The sequence below is a fragment of the Bombina bombina genome, chromosome 2, assembly GCF_027579735.1.
Source record: "Bombina bombina isolate aBomBom1 chromosome 2, aBomBom1.pri, whole genome shotgun sequence".
Lineage (NCBI taxonomy): Eukaryota > Metazoa > Chordata > Amphibia > Anura > Bombinatoridae > Bombina > Bombina bombina.
This window is the reverse complement of record NC_069500.1, coordinates 895458318-895486020: the sequence shown is the minus strand read 5'-3', so window position 1 is coordinate 895486020 and position 27703 is coordinate 895458318. Positions and strand designations below refer to the sequence as shown.

The 27703-nt window shown below is 43.3% G+C and overlaps 1 protein-coding gene across 1 annotated transcript in view; it reads right to left on the bottom strand.

Annotated features, from left to right (window-relative positions):
* The window catches only part of CENPC (centromere protein C), a 375071-nt gene that overhangs the window by 42393 nt on the left and 304975 nt on the right, over nucleotides 1-27703 (bottom strand). The window contains exons 21-22 of the mRNA XM_053703270.1: nucleotides 24128-24279; nucleotides 11273-11363 (exon numbers count right to left, since the gene is read on the bottom strand). Coding sequence (XP_053559245.1) covers nucleotides 11273-11363; nucleotides 24128-24279 — 243 coding nt within the window. The remainder of the gene's footprint in view (nucleotides 1-11272; nucleotides 11364-24127; nucleotides 24280-27703) is intronic.

Here is a 27703-nt window from a genome sequence, read left to right as displayed (position 1 = left end):
GAGCCAACATCATGAAATAAGTGTTCCAGATCAAATGTGAGAAACTTTAAATGATCTGGTCAAGTAAGAACATAAAGGTTTCACTAAATACCTCTAGCTATGTACTGATGAAGAAATTAAGTAAATCCCAAAGTTCTATATCTTGAATTATCTTTGAGAAAACTTTCCCTTACAAGGTCCTCAGTAAACTGGTAAAAGGAAGAACCTTGTACTTGGAAGCCTAAAAAATGTACAGTGTAAACATTGGAAACAACATTACGCTTAGGTCTTAAAGGGGAAGTAAACTTACTAACTTATGTTATATAATTCTGCACATAGTGCAGTAAACATTACTTCTCCCACTTCCCCTATCTCCCAGTCATTCTGCCGAGGAACAAGGAAGAAATATCAAGGTGAAAGGTGCCATAAGAACAAAAAACAGATGCCCAACATAAAAAATACGGGTGGGGGAGCTGTGGACTCTTTCCATCTGAAGAAAAGAAAGTGATCAGGTAAGCATTCATTACTTTTGGGAAGACAATACCCAAGCAAAAACGGGAGGGTACAATAGGCGGCCCAATCTGAGGGCACGAGCCTGAAAACACTACCCAGGAAAAAAACCCACAAGGCCTTAGGACCGAGGAACTAAAACTTCTCCCAAACACCGTGGAACAGCACCCAAGAGACTACTGAAGACAGAGTCCTAAAACTGTCAAAAACTCAGAATACGCGAGAATTCAGAAACGACACGTTCGGCGGACCCAGTAGGAAAACCCCAGAGTCGAGAACACGCTGCCGTTATTAGGATGACACAGAAGAAAACCTTTGGCAAGAAGAATAAGCAGCTGAACTAAGATATCAGCCTTCTAAACCACACTCCAGGCAAATCCAGGCCACCAGGTCTGTTCCAGAACTCTAACAGGGAGAAACAGAACCTCAAAGAAGCTCACCGTGTCTCCAAGACCCGAGGATGAGCAACAGATTTCAGATCCTGCTCTCACCCGGGACAGCCCGAGCGACAGGCAGATCTGGAAAAAAAGAAAACAGGGGATTACAGAATAATCCCAACCCCAGTCCTTCGAAAAGGACGGAAGAATGGACTCAGCCACTCCAACAGAGCTCGGGTGTCAGCCTAAAGGCTCCAACCAAGATACAGGCGAACAGGGCCATAGGACCCAAAGAGGGCCAGCATGAAACTCACAACAGCCTCAGCATAGAGCCAACAGCCACATTGATGGAACAGAACAACCCCAGAGAGCAGACCTCTCTCCTAACAGGATAAAAAACATCTGTTCCAACCACCAGTACGCAATAAGGGGTGGTGCATATGTCTACAAGACATGAAGCCATAGATTGAACTGGAAAAAATCTTGCAGACGTCAATAATGAACATGGCGGAACCCCCCAGAGGGGGAACCGATATCAGTCAAAAGCAAGGCAAGCACCAAGGAGCAAAAGCGCACATAAACCTGGCCAAGCTGCAAGCAGCTCAACTAATCAGACCAAAAACCATAGCCCATGTTCCCTGGAAAATCAGAGCATCCCGAGACAGCCTTAGAATCATAACAGTCCGGTAACATCCCGCAGTGGGATACAAGAAGTGGGCCAACACTACACCAACCAGAAGGCCCAAGCCCCAAAATTGTTTAAAACAACAATACCCCAGGGAACCAAATACCCCGTTCTGATATAAAGAAACAGACCAATAGGGAAAAAGGCTATCCCGGAGAAAGGGGACAAGAATCCCAACCCAAAAGGAAGAGACCACCCTCACAGAGCCGTCCAAGACTCAAGAGCCCAACAGGCACAAGGGGATATCGTCTACCGCCCTAGGAGTTCCCAGGCGGACTACCATCCAAGTACTGTCCAGACCTGGCCCTGCTTAGCTTCCAAGAACAGACTAAACGGATGCATACAAGACAGAGTGACCGTACCCTTGAGGATAGAGTCACCCGAATAAACAAAGGCTAGTCTCCATAACACCTCAAAGTACGAAACCAGAGGACAACACCCCTAAAAGGAATGCAGAGCATCCAACCCTGGGAAGAAACCCAAGACGGAGCCCAGATAAGGAAACTCGCCCATAGTCCCTAATAGGGAGCAAACATCTCCTGAGGGGGAAAAAAACTCAGGCTCCCTAAGGGCGGCCTATCCCGCAAGAAGAAACGGACAGAGTCCAAAAAGGCCTCAACCCAAAGGAAGAGACCACAAAAGGAAACAAGTCCAAAAGGACAATTCCCAAAGCCCAAAGGGCAGAAACGCCTGACCGGCGGTAAGGAGGCGCTAAACCCTCCAAACCCCCAACCCCACGGGAAAGGGGATACTCTAGGTCCAGAGATATCGGAAGCTTCCGATGAGTCACAAGGAGTGACTCAGCGGAATTCGACTGAACCCAGTCAACCACTCAAAAGGCTAATGAGCACTGTCAATTCTCCATGCTTTACAGACCCACAAGACCCCTTTAGAAGGCTTAGCTGAAACTTGTAAATAAAAACAAGCATTCGGCGCCTCAACCGGATCAGCCAGGCAGAATAGGCGCCACGTTTCTAAACAAGCCACGAGACAGAAGATCTGAACCCAAGCAGGACCAACCTGCAACCAGGGCCAAAACTGTCAGGTCGCCTAACTTCACCCTTAGAGAGGGAGAAAAAAAATAACAGACAAGCATAGGACTAAATGTGTCCCTTGAACAACTTCCACAGAAGTAAACAGTGAGTATCGATCCCAGAGAAAGTTCCCAAAGAAAACACATAATCAGAAATTAAAATCAGCCTACCAGATTAAATAAAAGAAAGGCAACCCTCAGGTTAACGCCCAAGAAGAAAGGGATAAACCGCAGGACCAGCCCAACAGAACCCTGTTCTTCCAAACAAAACTGGGAAGGATCTCAAGAAACAAGACCGTAAAGAGATGAATTCATACCCTTTCATCTAATGAAGTGAGCCATTCGAGGAAGACTGAGGATTCCCATAACCATTAAGTATAGGGTACCCTAGCAACTCAAAAACGTGCCTAAGAAGAACACTAAGGCGCACCAGTCTGTAACGAAAAGGCACAACACTCAGGGACAGTTACACCCGCAGAAATCGGCATAGGCTCGGGATACTAGGGCACGAGCACAATCGCAAATAAACAGCTGGACTTTGCAGAAGTGCAATCGCCAAGAGTATGCGAAAGCGGAATCTTGCTGTAACCTCCGGGGGGAACAATCCACCCGCCAAGGAGGGATAAACATAATCTGGGTTACCCACATGTGTAGCGCTGCGGAATCTGTTGGCGCTCTACAAATAACCGATAATAATAATAATAATAATAGGGAACTCGCCTCTCGGAGGACAGGACCCCCAGAGGCGGATGGCTCAGCTGCAGTCCCTTGATTCCCTGAGCCCAAGGAACAAGGCGCTCTAGTACGGCCTACGGAACGTAACTGACTGACAAGTGTCAGCTGGGCCAATTCACATTCCTCGCAAGACGAAGAATCTGAATCCGAAATTTGAATAGTCTCAACATCAGAATCCTCCATAACTGGATAAGGAATACAAAAAACTTGACTATAAAAGAAAGAATTTAAACGGCACCTGACACCCACAATGGCTGGGGCACTCACCACCTACTAGGAACCAGACACCCGTGGACCAGAAATTCTCCATCGCCACACAGTCAGGAATGCGGAAATGGGAAACCAGGCGTAAGCACGCCCGGTCACAAGGTGAACCGTACAGTCCAAAAAAAGCACGCTCAACCACAAGGTTGCGTCATTTACAAGGCTGTTATGTTCCAAAGCCATGAGCCTCAGTAACACTACACATAAGCAGGTTGAATCACATAAACATGATTAAAAAAAAACCCTGCTCAACAATCCCCCTCAGGAGATATTAACCCTTGATACCAAGATACAAAAGGAGTCCCATTGAGACCCTATAGTTTAGTAAATCCCGCAAGGTAGGCACCTTATCGAAAAACATTTGTGTTACAGTACATTCATGAAGAAGTAAATGAAATGATCTTACCGGAATCTACCCCGTGGAAACAGGAACACGGCCCTTCAAGTGTGACGAATAGTAGCAACGCCTCCGCCATGGACTTGAGAGAAGAAGCAGGCAGCGAAGGGCGACAACGCTGATTGCTTATGAAGCTGTTAAAATGAGTCGGGATGGTTTCGCAGAAAGACTCCTGCATCTCCGGACTCTAACTTTCTTCCAGGCTCTCACTGAGAGACTGACAGGATTACTTACAACTCCCGTCCTATGTCAAAGAGTACTACCCTCCATAAGAGACAAAACAAAATATTCTTACACTTCTCTGCCAACCTCCTGGGACGAAAGGCAAAGAATGATTGGGGAATAGGGGAAGTGGGAGGAGTATTTAAGCCTTTGGCTGGGGTGTCTTTGCCTCCACCTGGTGGCCAGGTTCTGTATTTCCCAAAAGTAATGAATGCAGCTGTGGAAAAAGGAGATTTTACATAAAATTTCTCTTCAATACATTAGTGTATAAATCTGCCGGTAAGATAATGTTATATAATTCTGCACTATGTGCAGAATTATATAACATTAGTTTGTAAGTTTACTGCCCCTTTAAGACCCTTATTTATCATGAAAAAATCAAAACTACCTCAGCAGGGACAGGAATAAGTAAGCAAGAATGAAACTTGCATCACTCAATGTGAAATTGAAGTATACAAACATTTTTAAAGGACAATATAAATTTGTGGAAATACCTTGCTGGGGGCTAGAAAAACACAATTTATGCTTACCTGATAAATTTATTTCTCTTGTGGTGTATCCAGTCCACGGATCATCCATTACTTGTGGGATATTCTCCTCCCCAACAGGAAGTTGCAAGAGGACACCCACAGCAGAGCTGCTATATAGCTCCTCCCCTAACTGCCATATCCAGTCATTCGACCGAAACAAGCCGAGAAAGGAGAAACCATAGGGTGCAGTGGTGACTGTAGTTTAATCTAAAATTTTGACCTGCCTTAAAATGACAGGGCGGGCCGTGGACTGGATACACCACAAGAGAAATAATTTTTTCAGGTAAGCATAAATTGTGTTTTCTCTTGTAAGGTGTATTCAGTCCACGGATCATCCATTACTTGTGGGATACCAATACCAAAGCTAAAGTACACGGATGAAGGGAGGGACAAGGCAGGTACTTAAACTGAAGGTTCCACTGCCTGTAAAACCTTTCTCCCAAAAATAGCCTCCGAAGAAGCAAAAGTATCAAATTTGTAGAATTTGGAAAAAGTATGAAGCGAAGACCAAGTCGCCGCCTTGCAAATCTGTTCAACAGAAGCTTCATTTTTAAAGGCCCAAGTGGAAGCCACAGCTCTAGTAGAATGAGCTGTAATCCTTTCAGGAGGCTGCTGTCCAGCAGTCTCATAGGCTAAGCGGAATATGCTTCTTAGCCAAAAGGAAAGAAAGGTTGCCGAAGCCTTTTGACCTCTCCTCTGTCCAGAGTAAACCACAAACAAAGCAGATGTTTGACGAAAATCTTTAGTAGCTTGTAAGTAACACTTTAAAGCACAAACCACGTCCAGATTATGTAAAAGACGTTCCTTCTTTGAAGGATTAGGACACAATGATGGAACAACAATCTCTTGATTGATATTTTTAGTAGATACCACCTTAGGCAAAAACCCAGGTTTTGTACGCAGAACTACCTTATCTGTATGGGAGATCAGATAAGGAGAATCACATTGTAAAGCAGATAACTCAGAGACTCTACGAGCCGAGGAAATAGCCATCAAAAAAAGAACTTTCCAAGATAAAAGTTTGATATCTATGGAATGAAGAGGTTCAAACGGAACCCCTTGAAGAACTTTAAGAACCAAATTTAAGCTCCATGGGGGAGCAACAGGTTTAAACACAGGCTTGATTCTAACCAACGCCTGACAAAACGCCTGAACATCTGGAACATCCGCCAGACGCTTGTGCAAAAGAATAGACAGAGCAGAAATCTGTCCCTTCAAAGAGCTAGCTGATAATCCTTTTTCCAAACCCTCTTGGAGAAAAGATAATATCCTGGGAATCCTAACCTTACTCCATGAGTAACTTTTGGATTCACACCAATAAAGATATTTACGCCATATCTTATGGTAGATTTTCCTGGTGACAGGCTTTCGTGCCTGTATTAAGGTATCAATGACTGACTCGGAGAAGCCACGCTTTGATAAAACCAAGCGTTCAATCTCCAGGCAGTCAGCCTCAGAGAAATTAGATTTGGATGATTGAAAGGACCTTGTAGTAGAAGGTCTCGTCTCAAAGGCAGAGTCCAAGGTGGAAAGGATGACATATCCACTAGGCAGGTCCTGCGTGGCCACGCAGGCGCTATCAAGATCACCGATGCTCTCTCCTGCTTGATTTTGGCAATCAGTCGAGGGAGCAGAGGAAACGGTGGAAATACGTAAGCCAGGTTGAAAGACCAAGGCGCTGCTAGAGCATCTATCAGCGTCGCTTCCGGGTCCCTGGACCTGGATCCGTAATAAGGAAGCTTGGCGTTCTGGTGAGACGCCATGAGATCCAGTTCTGGTTTGCCCCAACGATGAATCAATTGAGCAAACGCCTCCGGATGGAGTTCCCACTCCCCCAGATGAAAAGTCTGACGACTTAGAAAATCCGCCTCCCAGTTCTCTACACCTGGGATATGGATCGCTGATAGGTGGCAAGAGTGTCTCTCTGCCCAGCGAATTATTTTGGAGACTTCTAACATCGCTAGGGAACTCCTTGTTCCCCCTTGATGGTTGATGTAAGCCACAGTCGTGATGTTGTCCGACTGAAATCTGATGAACCTCAGGGTTGTTAACTGAGGCCAAGCTTGAAGAGCATTGAATATTGCCCTCAATTCCAGAATATTTATTGGGAGGAGTTTCTCCTCCTGAGTCCACGATCCCTGAGCCTTCAGGGAGTTCCAGACTGCACCCCAACCTAGAAGGCTGGCATCTGTCGTTACAATTGTCCAATCTGGCCTGCGAAAGGTCATACCTTTGGACAGATGGACCCGAGATAGCCACCAGAGGAGAGAATCTCTGGTCTCTTGATCCAGATTTAGTAGAGGGGACAAATCTGTGTAATCCCCATTCCACTGACTGAGCATGCATAGTTGCAGCGGTCTTAGATGTAGGCGCGCAAACGGTACTATGTCCATTGCCGCTACCATTAAGCCGATTACTTCCATGCACTGAGCCACCAAAGGGCGCGGAATGGAATGGAGAACACGGCAAGAATTTAGAAGTTTTGATAACCTGGACTCCGTCAGGTAAATTTTCATTTCTACAGAATCTATCAGAGTCCCTAGGAAGGAGACTATTGTGATTGGGGACAGAGAACTCTTTTCTTCGTTCACTTTCCACCCATGCGACCTCAGAAATGCCAGAACTATCTCCGTATGGGACTTGGCAATTTGGAAGTTTGACGCCTGTATCAGGATGTCGTCTAGATAAGGGGCCACTGCTATGCCCCGCGGCCTTAGGACCGCCAGAACCGCCCCCAGAACCTTTGTAAAATTTCTTGGGGCTGTAGCTAACCCGAAGGGAAGAGCCACAAACTGGTAATGCCTGTCCAGAAAGGCAAACCTTAGGAACCGATGATGATCTTTGTGAATCGGAATGTGAAGGTAAGCATCCTTTAAATCCACGGTAGTCATATATTGACCCTCCTGGATCATAGGTAGGATGGTCCGAATAGTTTCCATTTTGAATGATGGAACTCTGAGGAATTTGTTCAAGATCTTTAGATCCAAGATTGGTCTGAAGGTTCCCTCTTTTTTGGGAACCACAAACAGATTTGAGTAAAATCCCTGTCCCTGTTCCTCCTTTGGAACTGGATGGATCACTCCCATAACCAGAAGGTCTTGCACACAGTGTAAGAATGCCTCTTTCTTTATCTGGTTCACAGATAATCGTGAAAGGTGAAATCTCCCTTGTGGAGGGGAAGCCTTGAAGTCCAGAAGATACCCCTGAGATATAATCTCCAACACCCAGGGATCCTGAACATCTCTTGCCCACGCCTGGGCGAAGAGAGAAAGTCTGCCCCCTACTAGATCCGTTACCGGATAGGGGGCCGTTCCTTCATGCTGTCTTAGAGGCAGCAGCAGGCTTTTTGGCCTGCTTGCCTTTGTTCCAGGACTGGTTTGGTTTCCAAGCCGTCTTGGACTGAGCAAAAGTTCCCTCTTGTTTTGTAGCCGAGGAAGTTGATGCTGCACTTGCCTTGAAGTTTCGAAAGGCACGAAAATTAGACTGTTTGGCCCTTGATTTGGACCTGTTCTGAGGAAGAGCATGACCTTTACCTCCAGTAATGTCAGCAATAATTTCCTTCAAATCAGGCCCGAATAGGGTCTGTCCCTTGAAGGGAATGTTAAGTAGCTTAGACTTTGAAGTCACGTCAGCTGACCAAGATTTAAGCCATAGCGCCCTGCACGCCTGGATGGCAAATCCAGAATTCTTAGCCGTTAGTTTAGTCAAATGAACAATGGCATCAGAAACAAAAGAATTAACTAGCTTAAGTGCTCTAAGCTTGTTAAGTATGTCATCCAATGGAGTCGTTGCCTGTAAAGCCTCTTCCAGAGACTCAAACCAGAACGCCACAGCAGCAGTGACAGGAGCAATGCATGCAAGGGGCTGCAGGATAAAACCTTGTTGAATAAACATTTTCTTAAGGTAACCCTCTAATTTTTTATCCATAGGATCTGAAAAAGCACAACTGTCCTCGACAGGGATAGTAGTACGCTTTGCTAAAGTAGAAACTGCTCCCTCCACCTTAGGGACCGTCTGCCATAAGTCCCGTGTGGTGGCGTCTATGGGAAACATTTTTCTAAAAAATAGGAGGGGGGGAAAACGGCACACCGGGTCTATCCCACTCTTTATTAATAATTTCTGTAAACCTTTTAGGTATTGGAAAAACCTCAGTACACACCGGCACTGCAAAGTATTTATCCAGTCTACACAATTTCTCTGGCACTGCAATTGTGTCACAGTCATTCAGAGCAGCTAAAACCTCCCTAAGCAGTACACGGAGGTTCTCAAGCTTAAATTTAAAAGTAGAAATATCAGAATCAGGTTTCCCTGAGTCAGAGATATCACCCACAGACTGAAGCTCTCCTTCCTCAGCTTCTGCATATTGTGAGGCAGTATCAGACATGGACCTTAAAGCGTCTGTATGCTCTGTATTACGCCTAACACCAGAGCTATCTCTCTTTCCTCTAAATTCAGGCAGCCTGGCTAATACCGCTGACAGTGTATTATCCATGACTGCCGCCATGTCTTGTAAAGTAATCGCTATGGGCGTCCTTGATGTACTTGGCGCCATTTGAGCGTGTGTCCCTTGAGCGGGAGTCAAAGGGTCTGACACGTGGGGAGAGTTAGTCGGCATAACTTCCCCCTCGTCAGAAACCTCTGGTGATAAATTTTTTAAAGACAAAAGCTGATCTTTATTGTTTAAAGTGAAATCAATACATTTAGTACACATTCTCATATGGGGTTCCACCATGGCTTTTAAACATAATGAACAAGGAGCTTCCTCTATGTCAGACATGTTTGTACAGACTAGCAATGAGACTAGCAAGCTTGGAAAACACTTTAAATCAAGTTAACAAGCAAAATTAAAAAACGGTACTGTGCCTTTAAGAGAAACAAATTTTGTCAAAATTTGAAAAACAATGAAAAAAGGCAGTAAATCAAACAAAATTTTACAGTGTATGTAATAGGTTAGCAGAGCATTGCACCCACTTGCAAATGGATGATTAACCTCTTAATGCAAAAAAACGGATCAAAAAAACGAAATAAACGTTTTTTAAACAGTCACAACAACTGCCACAGCTCTACTGTGGCCCTACCTTCCTCAATAAACGACTTTTGAAGCCTTTAGAGCCCTTCAGAGATGTCCTATAGCATGCAGGGGACTGCTGAGGGAAGCTGAATGTCTCTGTCTGTAATTTTAACTGTGCAAAAAAGCGCTAAAATAGGCCCCTCCCACTCATACTACAACAGTGGAAAGCCTCAGGAAACTGTTTCTAGGCAAAAATCAAGCCAGCCATGTGGAAAAAACTAGGCCCCAATAAAGTTTTATCACCAAAGCATATATAAGAACGATTAAACATTCCAGCAAAAGTTTTATATTGCCATTTTATAAGAGTATATATCTCTGATAGTAAGCCTGATACAAGTCGCTATTAAATCACTGTATTTAGGCTTAACTTACATTAATCCGGTATCAGCAGCATTTTCTAGTCCCTAGAAAAACTTAAAACTGCACATACCTTATAGCAGGATAACCTGCACGCCATTCTCCCTCTGAAGTTACCTCACTCCTCAGACATATTTGAGAACAGCAGTGGATCTTAGTTACAAGCTGCTAAGATAATAGAAAACGCAGGCAGATTCTTCTTCTAAATACTGCCTGAGATAAAATAGTACAACTCCGGTACTATTTGAAAATAACAAACTTTTGATTGAAGAAAAAACTAACTATATTTTACCACTCTCCTCTTACTACCTCCATCTTTGTTGAGAGTTGCAAGAGAATGACTGGATATGGCAGTTAGGGGAGGAGCTATATAGCAGCTCTGCTGTGGGTGTCCTCTTGCAACTTCCTGTTGGGGAGGAGAATATCCCACAAGTAATGGATGATCCGTGGACTGGATACACCTTACAAGAGAAAGACAGCATTGCAAATGGAGACATGCATACAGACAAATTATCCTTATAATAAACACAAATTCCAAGGGCGTATACCAGAACGTGACTGGACAACCTGTATATGAACAGGGTACTGTAGGTAGCAAACAGCACAGGTAGCTACCAAGCTGGAGAAACTCAGCATTCGAGTCAGCCACAATCCATAAATTTACTTTGAAAACACCAGGGGTAATTATATCAAGGTCATGGGCAGAGGCCCTGACAATGGTCAGAAGGTTGCACCCTTGCAATAGCAAGCATGTCAAATTTCCTTTACTCCTCTGTGCAACATAGCACTACAGCTGAAAGAGAATTCCAACTCATCCAACCTATCTCCAATTAGTAGAAACTGAACTGAATTAAGCAGGGTGTGATGTGTATATGTACGGGTTCCTATCCCCCTCAGAATTCTGTGAGATTTTTCTAATAAATTATAAGGTCTGTTGCCACCTTCATGCCAACTATAATATAGTTCTCCAAATGTGTATAAAAAATATTTATTTCTTAGATTTAGCACTTACAAAAAAGTTGAGTAAATAGCATCAAAATGCCAACTGATGTTAACATATGTTCTGTACTATTAAACTAAGAACTTATTATATTTTTTTCTAGGTCACTTACCAGGAGGAATAAAAAAATGATCTCCAGATTTCAGGGTGTATCTTGTATGATAAATTGTCACCTCCAGTGAACCTTGGATGATGTAGAAAACCTAAAAAAAAATTGGAAAGGAATATAAACACAATAAAAAGCCCATTAGACATCTGCAAATATTTGCCTTCTTAAAAAAACAAACAAACAAAAAAAACCTTGATTTTAACAAAGTGTTTAGTTTTGTGTAGTAAAACAACTTTGCAAAATGCATTTATTATTTATTTTGTACCCTCTTCATGTAATTTAGCTCTGAAGATCGTCTATTTTTATGAACCAGAACTGTATCCTGCTGACATCTTAGGGCTAATTCTGGTACATATTTTCCCTAACTAGCTTCAGCAGACAACAACTACAAAATAACTGAGTTTATATTATTAATAGGCGGTAAGTCTGCTCAGAGGGCAGTCTATGTTTAAAAAATACAAATCCCCAAACTAAAGTTACAAAAAATAAAAAAACAGAACAAAATAAACAAAGCTATCCAAAATAAAAAATTTAAACCTAAACTAATACCCCTAAAAAATTCCCCCAAAATAAAAACACCCCCTAATCTTATACTAAACTACCATTAGCCCTTAAAATGGCCTTTTGTAGCAGCTTCTCTGCATCCAGGTGGATTATTTTGGCTGCAGGCACAGCCAACATTCCTTTGAGGATGCGTGCACAACTGGCGACGTACACGTTACAAACGCGATTATAGTATAGACGGCGGCCATGGCTAATCTTGTCTTCTACAGAAGCCAGGATTTGCTACTTCAAATAAGGCTAGTAGCAGGTGGAGCTTGCTATTTAGAAACACTTGAGGGGAAACAAGATGTTAATTTAAATAAAAAAAAAAAAAGTTTAAAGGGACACTGAACCCAAATTTTTTCTTTCGTGATTCAGATAGAGCATGCAATTTTAAACAACTTTCTAATTTACTCCTATTATCAATTTTTCTTCGTTCTCTTGCTTTCTTTATTTGAAAAAGGTATCTAAGCTATTTGTTTGGTTCAGAACCATGGAAAGCACTTGTTTATTGGTAGGTGAATTTACCCAATAATCAGCAAGAACAACATAGTGTGTTCACCAAAAATGGGCCGGCATCTTAACTTACATTCTTGCATTTCAAATAAAGATACCAAGAGAATGAAAAGAATTTGATTATAGGAGTAAATTAGAAAGTTGCTTACAATCACGAAAGAAAAAATTTGGGTTCAGTGGCCCTTTAAAATTGGTTGAAGTTATTCTTTAGTAAGACAACAGTAGTGTCTTGTAAGGTGTTTAGTGCCACTTTCCTTACATTTTTACAGTTTCTAAGGTCCAAACGAATACATTCCTGTTTGTCAGTAGTAAGATGCATATGCACAATGGTGAAGGCATCTTTAGTCCTAAGTGTAAATTGCTTTAAAGACAAACAAATATTTTGTGAATTTAGTCAAGGAGCTGGACTAAGAAAATTAAAACAGGCTAATAAAAGCTACAATGTATACAATAAAAACAAAAGGTATGCTTAGTGGATCAATTAATTTCTTTCAACTCATGGGAACTAATACTCAAGCTGTGGAGTCCATGAGTAATAAACAAAGGGAGGGATTTAAAAACATCTTTTTCACAGAGAAAATAAATTCACCACCCAAAAGAATACTTTTTTTTATAATGCACTTAAAGGGACAGTCTAAACCAGATTTTTTATTATTTAAAAACATAGCTGATCCCTTCATTACCCATTCCCCAGTTTTGCATATCCAACACAGTTATATTAATATATGTTTTACCTCTGTGATCATCTTGAATCTAAGTATCTGCCGACTGCCCCCTTATCTCAGTGCTTTTGACAGAGATGCAGTTTAGCCAATCAGTGCAGACTCCAAAATAACTCCACAGGAGTGAGCACAGTTATCTATATGACACACATGAACTAGTACTGTCTAACTGTGAAAAACTTTCAAAATGCTCTGAGCTAAGAGGCGGTTTTCAACGGTTTAGAAATCAGTTTGAGCCTACCTAGGTTTAGCTTTTCAAAAATACCACCAAGGGAACAAAGTCAATTTGGAAAGTTGTTTAAAATTGCATGCCCTATCGGAATCATAAAAGTTTAATATTGACTAGACTGTCCCTTTAAAAACAGGTATAACCATCAAACTGAGACAACCGCCTGAAGAACCTTTCTACCAAAGGTCGCTTCAGAGGAAGCGAAAACATAAAAATGGTAGAATTTAGTGAAAGTATGCAGACCACCAAGTAGCTGCCTTGCAAATTTGATCAACTGAAGCCTCATGTAAAAATACTTTTTAGTAATAATTGTCTAGTGTCTTGAAACGTTTAGCAATATTTTATGTTATAGAACTAAGCGTTCAATTTTCATGCCATCAAGTTTAGAGACTTGAGATTCGGATGGAAGAAAGGCCTTTGAGACATATGGTCTGGCCGCAGATGAAGAGGCCAAAGATGGCAACTGGACATTTGAATTAGATTCGCATACCAATTCCTGCAAGCCCACAGCTGCATTCATTACTTGTGGGAATAAAGAACCTGGCCACCAGGAGGAGGCACAAACACCCCAGCCAAGGGCTTAAATACCTCCCCCACTTCCCTCATATCCCAGTCATTCTGCTAAAGAAACAAGGAACAGTAGGAGAAATATCACGGTGAAAAAAGGTGACAGAAGAAAAACAACTTAAATTTAGGGCCACCGGAGAGTATGTGCGGGAGCTGTGGACTCTCCCTGTATAAAAGGAAAGGAAATTATCTGGTAAGTCATAATTTATGTTTTCTTTCTAAATGCAGGTAGAGTCAACAGCTGCATTCATTACTTGTGGGAAAAATATACCCAAGCTACAGAGGACACTGAATGCTAACGGGAGGGTACAAATAAGAGGCGGCCCAACCTGAGGGCACCACAGCCTGCAAGAAAACCAAACTCCCGAAGACTTCCTGATAGAAGCAAAAAATAAAAATAATAAGAATGTTAGGAGGATCAAGCAGCCGCCCAACAACCAGAACCATAGGATCTCATGTCAGAGACCCAAAGAGATGTCACTGCACTCGAACCAAGTCATAAACCTCTGAGTAGGCTTGTGTCCCGTTGTCTCCTAGAGCCAGCGAAAAACACTCCTCCACTAACAAGGAGGAAGTTAATCAGCTTCCAAACCCTGCACTCCCTGGATGGAAACAACATAAAGTCAAAACTGACTACACTGATGAAGTTTCACAGAACCTCAAGGAAAGATTACCCCAAAAAAGAAGAACCTCTTCCCATTTGGACATACGACCATCTTAGGAAGAAAAAACTTGGATAGTCCTATTAAAGGGAAGACCACAAGAAAGAAGAATGTGTTACAAATTGCAACACAGGAACCTATGACACGTAGAAAAAACAATCTACAGACGAAACAGGTCCTTGAATAAGATTCAACCTCAAATGGAGCAAGGAATGTACTTGCCGGCCCTGCCACAGTCGCTTCCCTAGCAAACACAACTGAATACCTGGAAGATCAATCAATCTCTGGAACTGGAGCACAAACAGATAGCAAAAACTGCTTGCAAAAGAGCATACCAGAGAAAGGAACCACAGCTGGTATCCATCTGAAACCTCTGCATGCCAGGCAGCTAAGTCAACCAACAGGCTATCCTGGCAGGTTGCCCCTTCGAACAAAAACTAGCTAGACAAGCCCTTCACCAGCTCATTCCAGAGGGGAAGAAGAGAACTCTAGGATCCAGAAGACAGTCTGGACAAGCTAGCTCCTTCCGACAAAAAGAGGAGTCCTCCATCGTGATGGAGGTGATGAGGAACCAGGTATGAGCTGAAGTAAAGGACCGAACCCTTAAAAAAAATCTTCTCTCAGCTAGGTCCAAGTGACCCCTCACAAAGAGACTCTGACCCGGTAGATCCCTGCAACAAGGGAACTCTCATGACAGCGAGCCTCTAAACCGTGATTACGAACCCACAGACAAAAATGGAGCAACAGTCTCACAGACACCCAACTCCAAATAAGATCGAGCCATCCTCAAAAAAGAGTGACAGGGCCGAAAAGGAGAAGGTTAAAATAGACCTCATCAGAATAAGGAAAGCTGCCACAGCAGAATTCAAACTCCAAGCTAGGCCTGGAAATAATCACTTTTGCCCCTTAGTCCTGCGAACCTCTAATGAGAAACGCAATCTGCTTTCTTCAGATACATATTTGAAAACTTCTGGATAGTCAGATCAAACGGATGATCGTAAGGAACATCTGTTCCGGAAGAGCGCGCTCAGAGATTGGATTGCTGTCAAGAGCCGTAGTGGGCCTTCGCACACCACCAAATTCTAGACACTCCCGTCTATGCAGGAGGAACTCACTGACACCGAAATAATCCACTCACCAAGAGGTCCCAACTGGCATGTATTTAGAAGACCAGACCTCAGAGCCAAATGCTCGACTGGAAACCTCCCAAGGATGATTGGAAGGAAAATCCTGATTCACATATCCCCAGAAAACACTCTCTCTCTGCTGATAGGGAAGAGACCAAGACCAAACAGCCCCGGGAGACTAGGATAAAAATACCCAACACTGGAAGAGCTGGACCGAACACTGGAGAACAAGTCCCCTACCAGTAAATTTAAGACTCTAGACAGAGTCAAGAACCCAAGCCATGTTGAAGACTTGGCCTGGGCTGAATTCACACAGCGCCAACTAAGGCCTGAAGGTGAATTGGAGGGCAGAACCCGATGAAGTAAATTTAACTTTGTAAGCCCTAAAGCAAGGAGCCTTCCTGGCTGAAAGACCAAACCGCATCCCAAGGATCCAACCTGTGTCAAACACCAGAAGTCAGGTCTAGGTCCACCTCTGATGATGGAACCGGCAGAAAGCAAATCCCAAAAGGTCTACTAGAAGACGCTGGAAAAAAGAGAAAAGCCAAAACTCGGGAGCCACCGCAAAACCTAGAAATAAGCTACTGACATATTAAACCCCAGATCCTAAAACTGAAGAATGAAGTGAGGTCTAGGAGAAAAAAAAAACTGTTCCTGTGAACCAGACCTGCTTAAACAAGCATGATTTGAATGAACATCCAGCAAAAGCATCATCATCATCAACCTTCGAGCTCCACAGAGAAAACTACCAGACTACACTGGACTGCTTTAGACAGGAAAGATAACCTTCTTCCTAAATCCAGGTAGAGAAAACAGTATATTCTCTCTGAACAAAGATAAAAAAAAGCTCTGCTTAAAGATCATCGGACCCAGAAGGACGAGAAAAAACCCCTCCCCTAATTGGGCCATTTACCCACAGTGTCTGACACTGCAAAGAGTACCGGGACAAGACTCCAAAAGACCCCTAGTCCAGAAAAAACGTAATGAAAGCTCAACTCCGGTCTCTAGGACCCCCAGGCCCATATGATCCAGCATCAAGTGCCCATCCAGAAGAACCTAAGACAGGTCCTGCCTGTCCTTCGGTATAGACGGGCCCGCTCTGCCAGAACCAGAATAATTAGAAAATGCTCCTTCTTTATATTAGAAGGGAATAACAGACTGAACTATTACCCAAAATAGGTCCTGCCCGTCATCAAGGGTACAACACGTCTGTCATAAAACATAAACAAAAAACTTAAGTTCCATCAGTGCTAGGAACTGAAAATAAACAGATAAAAAAAACAAGATCTGAGACTTAAACTTTCATATCTATAAAATCAAGGGAATATTACCCCAACCAGAGATCTAGAAGCTTCCATCGGAAGACATCCATCTTGACCATCAAAGTCGATATAACCAGAAACAATCCAAGTGACGAAACCTCCAAAAGAGTTTCCATAAGAACCCTGAGCTCTTAAAACAAAAACTATCCAAGACGGATTAGAAAAGAAAATGGTTAAAAAGCACCAAAAAGACTGCAAAAGGTTGTGCAAAAGGAACAGGTCCTGTCTGTGTATAACACAAACCCCCCATAGAGCTCAGGACTGAGATTCTATAACTATACACATAGAGACGATAAAGGAGAAGATCCAACCCTCTCCACTCATCTAATAAAGATCGTTATCTGAAATAGAGGACTGAGATCCCCCTGACGGATCAGGACTGGGAACCTCTAACATCGCCAAAATCTCTCAGGAGTAAACGTAGTTGTGCCACTCTAAGTCTAAAAGCCAAATCCTCCTCAGTCGGAGGAAACAAATCAGGCAATTCCGACCCTGGAGGTTCTACCTCTGAAGCCTCAGAGGGAACCGCACCCCCATTAGACAGATCTGGCACAATCGTCATTTTACATCAATAACCCTTTGCTTCGTAGGCGGAAGAGGCAAACTCGCTAAAGCCATAGAGATAGCCATGCAAAAACACGCAGTAAACTCCGGTGGAAAAAACTTCAATTATGCTTACCTGATAATTTTCTTTCCTTCTGTATGGGAAGAGTCCACAGCTGCATTCCTTACTTATGGGAAATACTGAACCTGGCCACCAGGAGGAGGCAAAGACACCCCAGCCAAAGGCTTAAATACCTCCCCCACTTCTTCATAACCCCTGTCATTCTGCCGAGGGAACAAGGAACAGTAGGAGAAATATCAGGGTGAAAAAGGTGCCAGAAAAATAGGGCCGCCCATCGGAAAACAAGGGCCGGAGCCGTGGACTCTTCCCATACAGAAGGAAAGGAAATGATCAGGTAAGCATAATTTAAGTTTTCCTTCTTAATATGGGAAGGGTCGTCCACAGCTTCATTCCATACTTGTGGGAAACATATACCCAAGTTCTAAAGTACACGGAAAACTAACTGGAGGGGAAAAAAAGAGAGGCGGACCATAATCTGAGGGCACCACAGCCTGCAAAACCTTTCTGCTGAAGGCTGCTTTAGCAGAAGCAAAAACATTAAACTTGTAAAGTTTGGAAAAAGTATGTAAGGAGGACCAGGTAGCCGCCTTACAAATCTGATCCATAGAGGCCTCATTTTTGAAGGCCCAAGAGGAAACCACTGCTCTCGTAGAATGAGCCATAATCCTCAGAGGAGGCTTATGTCCTGCTGTCTCTATGCTAAACAGATGACACTCCTGAGAAAAAAAAGAAAAGGAAGTCGAAGAGGCCCTCTGACCCCCACCCTTCCCAGAAAAGAGAACAAACAGAGAAGTTTGTCTAAATTCCTTAGTGGCCTGAAGAAAGAACCTCAAGGCACAAACCACATCCAGAATTATGTTGAAAACGTTCCTTCAACGAAGGAGGATTAGGACATAAGAAAGGAACCACAATCTTGCGAATTGACACAACCTTAGAACGAAAACCTAATTTGAACAGCCTTATCAGCATGGAAAGTCAGAAAAGGAGGGACGCATTGCAAGGCAGCAATCACAGACACTCTGCGCACAGAAGCAATAGCCAGTGGAAAAGGAACCTTCCAAGACAAAAATTTAATGTCTTCATGCATAGGCTCCAATGGAGCCGTTGCAAGACTTTAAGAACAAGATTTAAACTCCAAGGAGGAGCATTAGATCTAAACACAGGTCTGATCCTAGCAGAGCCTTAAGAAATTACTGCACATCTGGAAGCTCAGCAAACCTCTTGTGCAGTAACACAGGCAGGGCCGAAATCTGTCCCATCAGGGGACTTGCAGAAAAGCTCTTCTCCAGTTCCTCCTGGAGAACAGAATAAGTAGGTCCTCCACAACTTATGATAAATGCGACGAGGACTAAGCGTTTAATCTCCACGAAGTCAGCCTCAGAGAATCTAGACATTGATGAACTAAGAGACCTTGGTCAGCAGATCCCTGCAACAAGGTAACTTCCACGGAGGAGATGAAGACATGCCCACTAGATCCGCGAACCATATCCTTTGCGGCCAAGACGGAGCATTCCGTATCACTGACGCCTGCTCTTGCTTGATTCGAGCCACTACACAAATAAGTAGTGGTAAATGGCCGGAAAAGATAAATTAGACTGAACCTTCAAGGCACCGCTAATGCATCAGTGAGCTCCGCTGAGGATCCCTGTAACTCGATCCATATCTGGGTAGCTTGGTATTGAGATGTCATAAGATCTTTGCAAACACCCCGGATGAAAGGATTGTCTGCTGAAGAAATCCGCTTCCCAGTTGTCCACACTCAGAATGTGGATCGCTGACAGCGAACAGATGTGGGTCTCCGCCCACTCCAGATACTTCCCTCATAGCTGGGTAGCTTCTCGTTCCCCCCTGATGGTTGATGTAAGCCACAGAGGTTAAATTGTCTGATTGGAATCTGATAAACTGGGACAAACCCAGCAGAGGCCAAGCCTTCAGAGCATTGTATATTGCCCGAAGTTCCAAAATGAGATTGGGAGGGAGCTTTCCTCCTGAGTCCATAGGCCCTGTGCCTTCCTGGCACCCCAAACAGTTCCCCAGACTCGCAACCGTAGTCACAACCACCCAGGATGGTCTTAAGACGGACGTCCCTCGGGACAAGAGATCCGGACAAAACCACCAAGAGAGCGATTCTCTCTCGATCAGTTGTTCAGAGAAATCGGTTGAGACAGATCCGAGTGCGGGACTCACCTTACATGGTCCTCATTCTTCTGCGATGATTCCAGGGGCAAGACGGTGGCAACGGTGATCACAGGTCCAAATTGTCTGACGCTCCATAACAAACTTACTCAGCTTACCTATGTCTCCTGTATTGTGCTCCTTAAAAATGGCCCTCATGGTGTCAGTCCGGGGAGTATAGAATCCCCACCTTGGAATGGCTGTCCCCTCACAACTGATACCCCGTCACTAGTGCGATCTGGCATTGGATGATCCAGAGACTATTTAAATGCACATGACTGATCAGCACCCCTCGCTAATAGTTGCTGACTGTGGCTTGAGACTCAAACTAGTCCTATGGTTTATGGTAATATTGTCCCTTAAGTCACTATAATGTTGTGTTATGTCCAATACCTTTTAGCTAAGCCGGTTTAAATTTTCACAAGTGAGCTTGATATTTTGATTTACTCTTCCATTACAGAGTGGCGCTACTATGAGTTGGAAAAAAAATAAAAACATTTAAAAAAATTATAAAAAAATATATAAATCCATGATCCAACAAATGCCCTAATAACTAGTTACTTTTCAAATAGCCTTAGTGATATTCTCAGACAATGGCACTTTATATATGGCTGATTATTTATATATAAAAATCTTAATATACAAATAGAGACAGATAATTCGTACCGTACAGTGAACTTAGAACTCATTCACTTTATATGAATTGCAGGCTTTGTGCCCATATTTATTTCAATACGTCCTAAGGATTGAATTCATAACTTAACAGGGCCTATATATACAGTGTGTATGTATATATATATATATATATATATATATATATATATATATATATATATATATATATATATATATATAAATAAATATATTTATTTATATATTATACTGCAACGTTATTATGTTTAACTTAAAAGTACATACTTATATGTACAGTTTATTGTTAGGTTCAAAAGTTGGGTTACATGAGTAGTCCTATATGTTTTGTTTTCCTCTTTAACTGTTGTGATATTGATCTGTTGGGCAGGAATAGTACCTCTAAGTCTCTTTATACATATCCTATACCAGCTTAGATGCTAATCTAAGAATGACCTCTGATATTGGTGAGGGACAGCAATATGCACTACCCATCTGCAATTTACCTTCCCCAAGCCGTTAATAATAGAACTAGACACTAACACATATGTTGAGCACCAGAAGTGGCCTAAATAATTTAGTGTATATGTAATTTATTATCATTTTCCAATACATATTGCTAAATGGCATTATATAATGTAATCACGTCACCTGAGCTATCTTGACGAATCTTTAGAAGTCATTCAATATTTGAGAAAGCTACTTTGCCTACAATATTATGTGTTTAGTAATAATCTTCTGTATACACAGACCCATATAGGAGCAACCTCCCTGTACTAAGAAGTCTGAAAACTAATTTGACTTGAATTTTAAGTGTCTAAAATATTCTTATTTATATTTAGACTTATATAGGCGTAACCCACTCATTCTAACCAAGAGGTCTGAGAGCATAAGAGCAGGCATTATCGCATCCCGCATATACCTGAATAATGCTTTTAACTGAATTGTAGCATGGTCTCCCAATCACACTTACCTAACAGAAATGTTCCCCATAGAATAAACACTATTTTGGTTTTATAATATAGAGCCCTTCATTTCTCCATGTATAATCCATTTATGTTATCAGTTTTTAATTCAATTTTAATCTATATAGGTCCAAAAGTGACCTTATCAAACATCAATATTCCGTTCCCTGGTTTAAGAGTGATCTTAGCTCCAAGAGTGGCCTACTGTGTTTCTTTTAAAGAATTTAACAAAGAAACATTGTAAAACTGAGGTTTGAGACGCCTATTTTTTGTATCTCATTGTGAAATCTATCATTGTGTTAAAAGCCACTGTTAGACGGACACCACTGTTAGACAAGCCACCCTGTAAGGAGGGATAAACATGATCTGGGTTACCCGCATGTGTAGTAGTTGGGAGCGGTAGGGAACTCGCCTCTAGGAGGACAGTACCCCCAGAGGCGGATGGCTCAGCAGACCCCTGATTCACCGAGCCCGAGGAACAGGGCGCTCTAATATGGCATATTGAACATAACTGATTGACCTGTGTCAACGGGGCCAATTCGCATTCCTCACAAGTCGAAGAATCTGAAATTTGAACAGTCTCAGCATTAGAATCCTCCATAACTAGATAGAGAATTAAGTAATATGACCTAAAGAAAAAACCTAAACAGCACCTGACACCCACAATGGCTGAGGGCACTCACCACCTCCTAGAACCAGACACTAGAAGACTCTAATTTTTCAGTCGCCACATGGTCAGGAATGCGGAAATGGAAGACCAGAATGTAAACACGTCCAGTCACAAGGTGAACCGTACAGTCCAAAAAGCGTGCCCAACCATAAGGTTGCGTCACTACCAAAGGCCTTTATGTTCTAGCCAAGAGACCAGATAACATTACACATAAGCAGATTGAATCACATAACAAACATGATTAAAAAAACCCTGTTCAATAATCCCCCTTGGGAGATATTAACCCTCGATTCCAAGATACCAAAGAAGCCTCACTGAAGCCCTATATATATATATATATATATATATATATATATATATATATATATATATATATATATATATATATATATATATATATATATATACATATACACTTAATAAGTCCTGCAAGATAGTTCGTTACGGGAAATAAAAAGTTACAGCACATTCTGATGAAGTAAAGTGAAACGATCTTACCGGAATCTACGCCGTGGAACAGGAACATGGCCCTTCAAGTGTGACGAATAGTAGCAACACCTTCGCCATGGACTTGAGAGAAGAAATCAGGCAGCGAAGTTCGGCAACGCTGATTGCTAGTGGAGCTGTTAATATGAGTCGGGATGGTTTCGCAGCAAAGACTCTTCCTGCATCTCCGGACTCTAACTTTCATCCAGGTCCTCACTGAGAGACTAATAGGATTACTTAAAGCTCCCGTCCCATGTAGAAGAAAACTACCCTCCATAAGAGACAAAACAAACTTCTGACACTTCTCTGCCAACCTCCTGGGACGAAAGGCAAAGAATGACTGGGGGATGAGGGAAATGGGAGGAGTATTTAAGCCTTTGGCTGGGGTGTCTTTGCCTCCTCCTGGTGGCCAGGTTCTTATTTCCCAAAAGTAATGAATGCAGCTGTGGACTTTTTCCATTTACAAAGAAAATGTCCCAATAAACTGCAATAGAAATAATCATCTGAAGTGCAAGTCTCCAAGACCTAGAAGACAAAAGCACTTACCTACAGTCTAGCTGTCCAGCAGGAAGACAGCTCAAAAGTCGTGGAAGGACACATACTCCTCACAGAGACCTGTAGGAAAAAGAAAGAACAGAGTAACCAACTCTGGCTTTCTATAGTTAGGGCAGTAATATGTTAGGAAACAAAGTAAGGACCATCTCACAACTTCCGAACTGCTTAAAAACCACCACTACTGTACTGAAGAGATTGACATGGACTCAGCTAAACCTAAATCCTTGCTTGCAGGGAAAAGTACCCAAAAAAGGAATTAATTTCTTCAGACACCAAACTTCACCTCCTCCATTGACAGAGGCAAAGAGAATGACTGGAGATTATGGGTAGGGGAGTGACACTTAACAGCTTTGCTGTGGTGCTCTTTGCCTCCTCCTGCTGGCCAGGAGTGATATTCCCACTAGTAATTGGAATGACGTTGTGGACTCTCCATGTCTTAGGAAAGAAATAATATTAAAAATGATTCTAGTAACATAAGACACTGGGCACAAACAAAACAAAACACATACACAATCACTTATTCTTAATTTAACACACAGTACCTTGTAAAAGAGTCTGAATGTTAGAGCAAATAAAAACCTTGTTGTAATTGTTTTTAAGTGCTCAAACTTCCCCTACCACTTGGAGGAGCCACTACAGACTTGAGTCTGGAGAAGAGATGTCTTGTTACTGTCATTGTTTTAACACAATTTCCATTGTTTCAGTAGTAATAACTAGATAAACTGTAAATAAGGAACAAATATGTGGAAAGATAAAGCTTGGGATGCCTAACGTGCTCATTCAGGTTTCATGGCTGGAAAATGCAGACATAAATCACAGGAAAGGGGGCAACATAAATAAAAAACATATAATGCGAAGTTGTTTTACTATGCATAATGAAGTATTTTATATTACAATCTCAAAGTGTTGACTGGCCCTTTAAAGTAAACCAATAATCACAAAGAATCCTTCATAAATTAACATTTTATTTGGATCAAAATTGGTCTTTTAAGACAGCATCTAAGAGAAGTTTACAAACATTATTATATAAATTGTGAAAAAAGGAAAGAAAAATTACTACTTACCATTGTGTCTAGACAGACAAACTGGTATCCTTTTTCTTGTAATGGGCCGATGCTCAATTTACCAGTTGAAAATGTTGGTTGGTTAAGGCTCTTGCAGACATATATTTCACTTGACTCATTAAAATGACAGTGTTCAGTAGTTTTCACACATTCTATTTAACAAAATATATAGAAAGAAAACATTAATATATATATATATTACATCTCACTCTCTCTCCAACTCTCTTACATCTCTATCTCTCCCTCTCTATATTTCTCCCTCTCTACATCTACATCTCTCACTCTACCTCTACATCTCTCTCTCTCCCTCTCTCCATCTCACTCCCACTCACTCCATCTCTCTCCCACTTTCTACATCTCTCTCTCCCACTCTCTCCATCTCTCTTTCTCCCACTCTCTCCATCTCTCTTTCTCCCACTCTCTCCATCTCTCTTTCTCCCACTCTCTCCATCTCTCTTTCTCCCACTCTCTCCATCTCTCTTTCTCCCACTCTCTCCATCTCTCTCCCACTCTCTCCATCTATCTCCCACTTTCTACATATCTTTCTCCCACTCTCTCCATCTCTCTTTCTCCCACTCTCTCCATCTCTCTTTCTCCCACTCTCTCCATCTCTCTTTCTCCCACTCTCTCCATCTCTCTCTCTCTCCCACTCTCTCCATCTCTCTCTCTCTCCCACTCTCTCCATCTCTCTCTCTCCCACTCTCTCCCACTTTCTCCATCTCTCTCTCCCCCACTCTCCACATCTCTCTCCCACTCTCTCCATCTATCTCTCCTACTCTATCCATCTCTCTCTGCCCCCCACTCTCTACATCTCTCTCTCCCCCACTCTCTACATCTCTCTCTCCCCCACTCTCTACATCTCTCTCTCACCCACTCTCTACATCTCTCTCTCCCCCACTCTCTACATCTCTCTCTCCCCCACTCTCTACATCTCTCTCTCCTCCACTCTCTACATCTCTCTCCCACTCTCTCCATCTCTCTCCATCTCTCTCCCACTCACTCCTTCTATCTCTCCTACTCTATCCATCTCTCTCTCTCTCCCACTCTCTCCATCTCTCTCTGCCCCCCACTCTCTACATCTCTCTCCCCCCCACTCTCTACATCTCTCTCTCCCCCACTCTCTACATCTCTCTCTCCCCCACTCTCTACATCTCTCTCTCCCCCACTCTCTACATCTCTCTCTCCCCAAAACTCTACATCTCTCTCTCTCCCCCACTCTCTACATTTCTCTCTCTCCCCCACTCTCTCCATCTTTCTCTCTTTCATACTCTCTCCATCTCTCTCTCCCCCACTGTCTCTCACTCTCTCCATCTCTCCCACTCTCTCCATCTCTCTCTTCCACTCTTCTCCATCTCTCTCTTCCACTCTTCTCCATCTCTCTCTCTCCATCTCTCTCTCACTCTCTCCATTTCTCTCTCTCCCCCACTCTCTCCATCTCTCTCTCCCCCACTCTCTCCATCTCTCTCTCCCCCACTGTCTCTCACTCTCTCCCCCACTGTCTCTCACTCTCTCTCCATCTCTCTCTCCATCTCTCTCTTCCACTCTCTCCATCTCTCTCTTCCACTCTCTCCATTTCTCTTTTCCACTGTTCTCCATCTCTCTCTCTCCATCTCTCTCTCACTTTCTCCCACTCTCTCCATCTCTCTACATCTCTCTCTCCTCCACTCTCTCCATCTCTCTCTCTTCCCCACTCTCTCCATGTCTCTCCCCCACTGTCTCACTCTCTCCATCTCTCTCTTCCACTCTTCTCCATCTCTCTCTTCCACTCTTCTCCATCTCTCTCTCACTCTCTCCATCTCTCTCTCCCGCTCTTCTCCATCTCTCTCTCCATCTCTCTCCCCCCCACTCTCTCCATCTCTCTCTCTTCCCCACTCTCTCCATCTCTCTCTCTCTCCCACTCTCTCCATCTCTCTCTCTCTCTCCCACTCTCTCCATCTCTCTCTCTCTCCCACTCTCTCCATCTCTCTCTCTCTCCCACTCTCTCCATCTCTCTCCCCCCCACTCACTCTCTCCCACTCACTCTCTCTCTCTCTCTCTCTCCCACTCACTCTCTCTCTCCACCTCCATCTCTCTCCACCTCCATCTCTCTCCATCTCCATCTCTCTCCATCTCCATCTCTCTCCATCTCCATCTCTCTCTCTCTCTCTCTCTCTCTCTCCATCTCTCGCTCCATCTCTCTCGCTCCATCTCTCTCGCTCCATCTCTCTCGCTCCATCTCTCTCTCTCCATCTCATTCTCTCTCCCACTCGCTCCATCTCTTCTCTCACCCACTCGCTCCATCTCTTCTCTCACCCACTCGCTCCATCTCTTTTCTCACCCACTCGCTCCATCTCTCCTCTCACCCACTCGCTCCATCTCTCCTCTCACCCACTCTCTACATCTCTTCTCTCACCCACTCTCTACATCTCTTCTCTCACCCACTCTCTACATCTCTTCTCTCACCCACTCTCTACATCTCTTCTCTCACCCACTCTCTACATCTCTTCTCTCACCCACTCTCTACATCTCTTCTCTCACCCACTCTCTACATCTCTTCTCTCACCCACTCTCTACATCTCTTCTCTCACCCACTCTCTACATCTCTTCTCTCACCCACTCTCTACATCTCTTCTCTCACCCACTCTCTACATCTCTTCTCTCACCCACTCTCTACATCTCTTCTCTCACCCACTCTCTACATCTCTTCTCTCACCCACTCTCTACATCTCTTCTCTCACCCACTCTCTACATCTCTTCTCTCACCCACTCTCTACATCTCTTCTCTCACCCACTCTCTACATCTCTTCTCTCACCCACTCTCTACATCTCTTCTCTCACCCACTCTCTACATCTCTTCTCTCACCCACTCTCTACATCTCTTCTCTCACCCACTCTCTACATCTCTTCTCTCACCCACTCTCTACATCTCTTCTCTCACCCACTCTCTACATCTCTTCTCTCACCCACTCTCTACATCTCTTCTCTCACCCACTCTCTACATCTCTTCTCTCACCCACTCTCTACATCTCTTCTCTCACCCACTCTCTACATCTCTTCTCTCACCCACTCTCTACATCTCTTCTCTCACCCACTCTCTACATCTCTTCTCTCACCCACTCTCTACATCTCTTCTCTCACCCACTCTCTACATCTCTTCTCTCACCCACTCTCTACATCTCTTCTCTCACCCACTCTCTACATCTCTTCTCTCACCCACTCTCTACATCTCTTCTCTCACCCACTCTCTACATCTCTTCTCTCACCCACTCTCTACATCTCTTCTCTCACCCACTCTCTACATCTCTTCTCTCACCCACTCTCTACATCTCTTCTCTCACCCACTCTCTACATCTCTTCTCTCACCCACTCTCTACATCTCTTCTCTCACCCACTCTCTACATCTCTTCTCTCACCCACTCTCTACATCTCTTCTCTCACCCACTCTCTACATCTCTTCTCTCACCCACTCTCTACATCTCTTCTCTCACCCACTCTCTACATCTCTTCTCTCACCCACTCTCTCCATCTCTTCTCTCACCCACTCTCTACATCTCTTCTCTCACCCACTCTCTACATCTCTTCTCTCACCCACTCTCT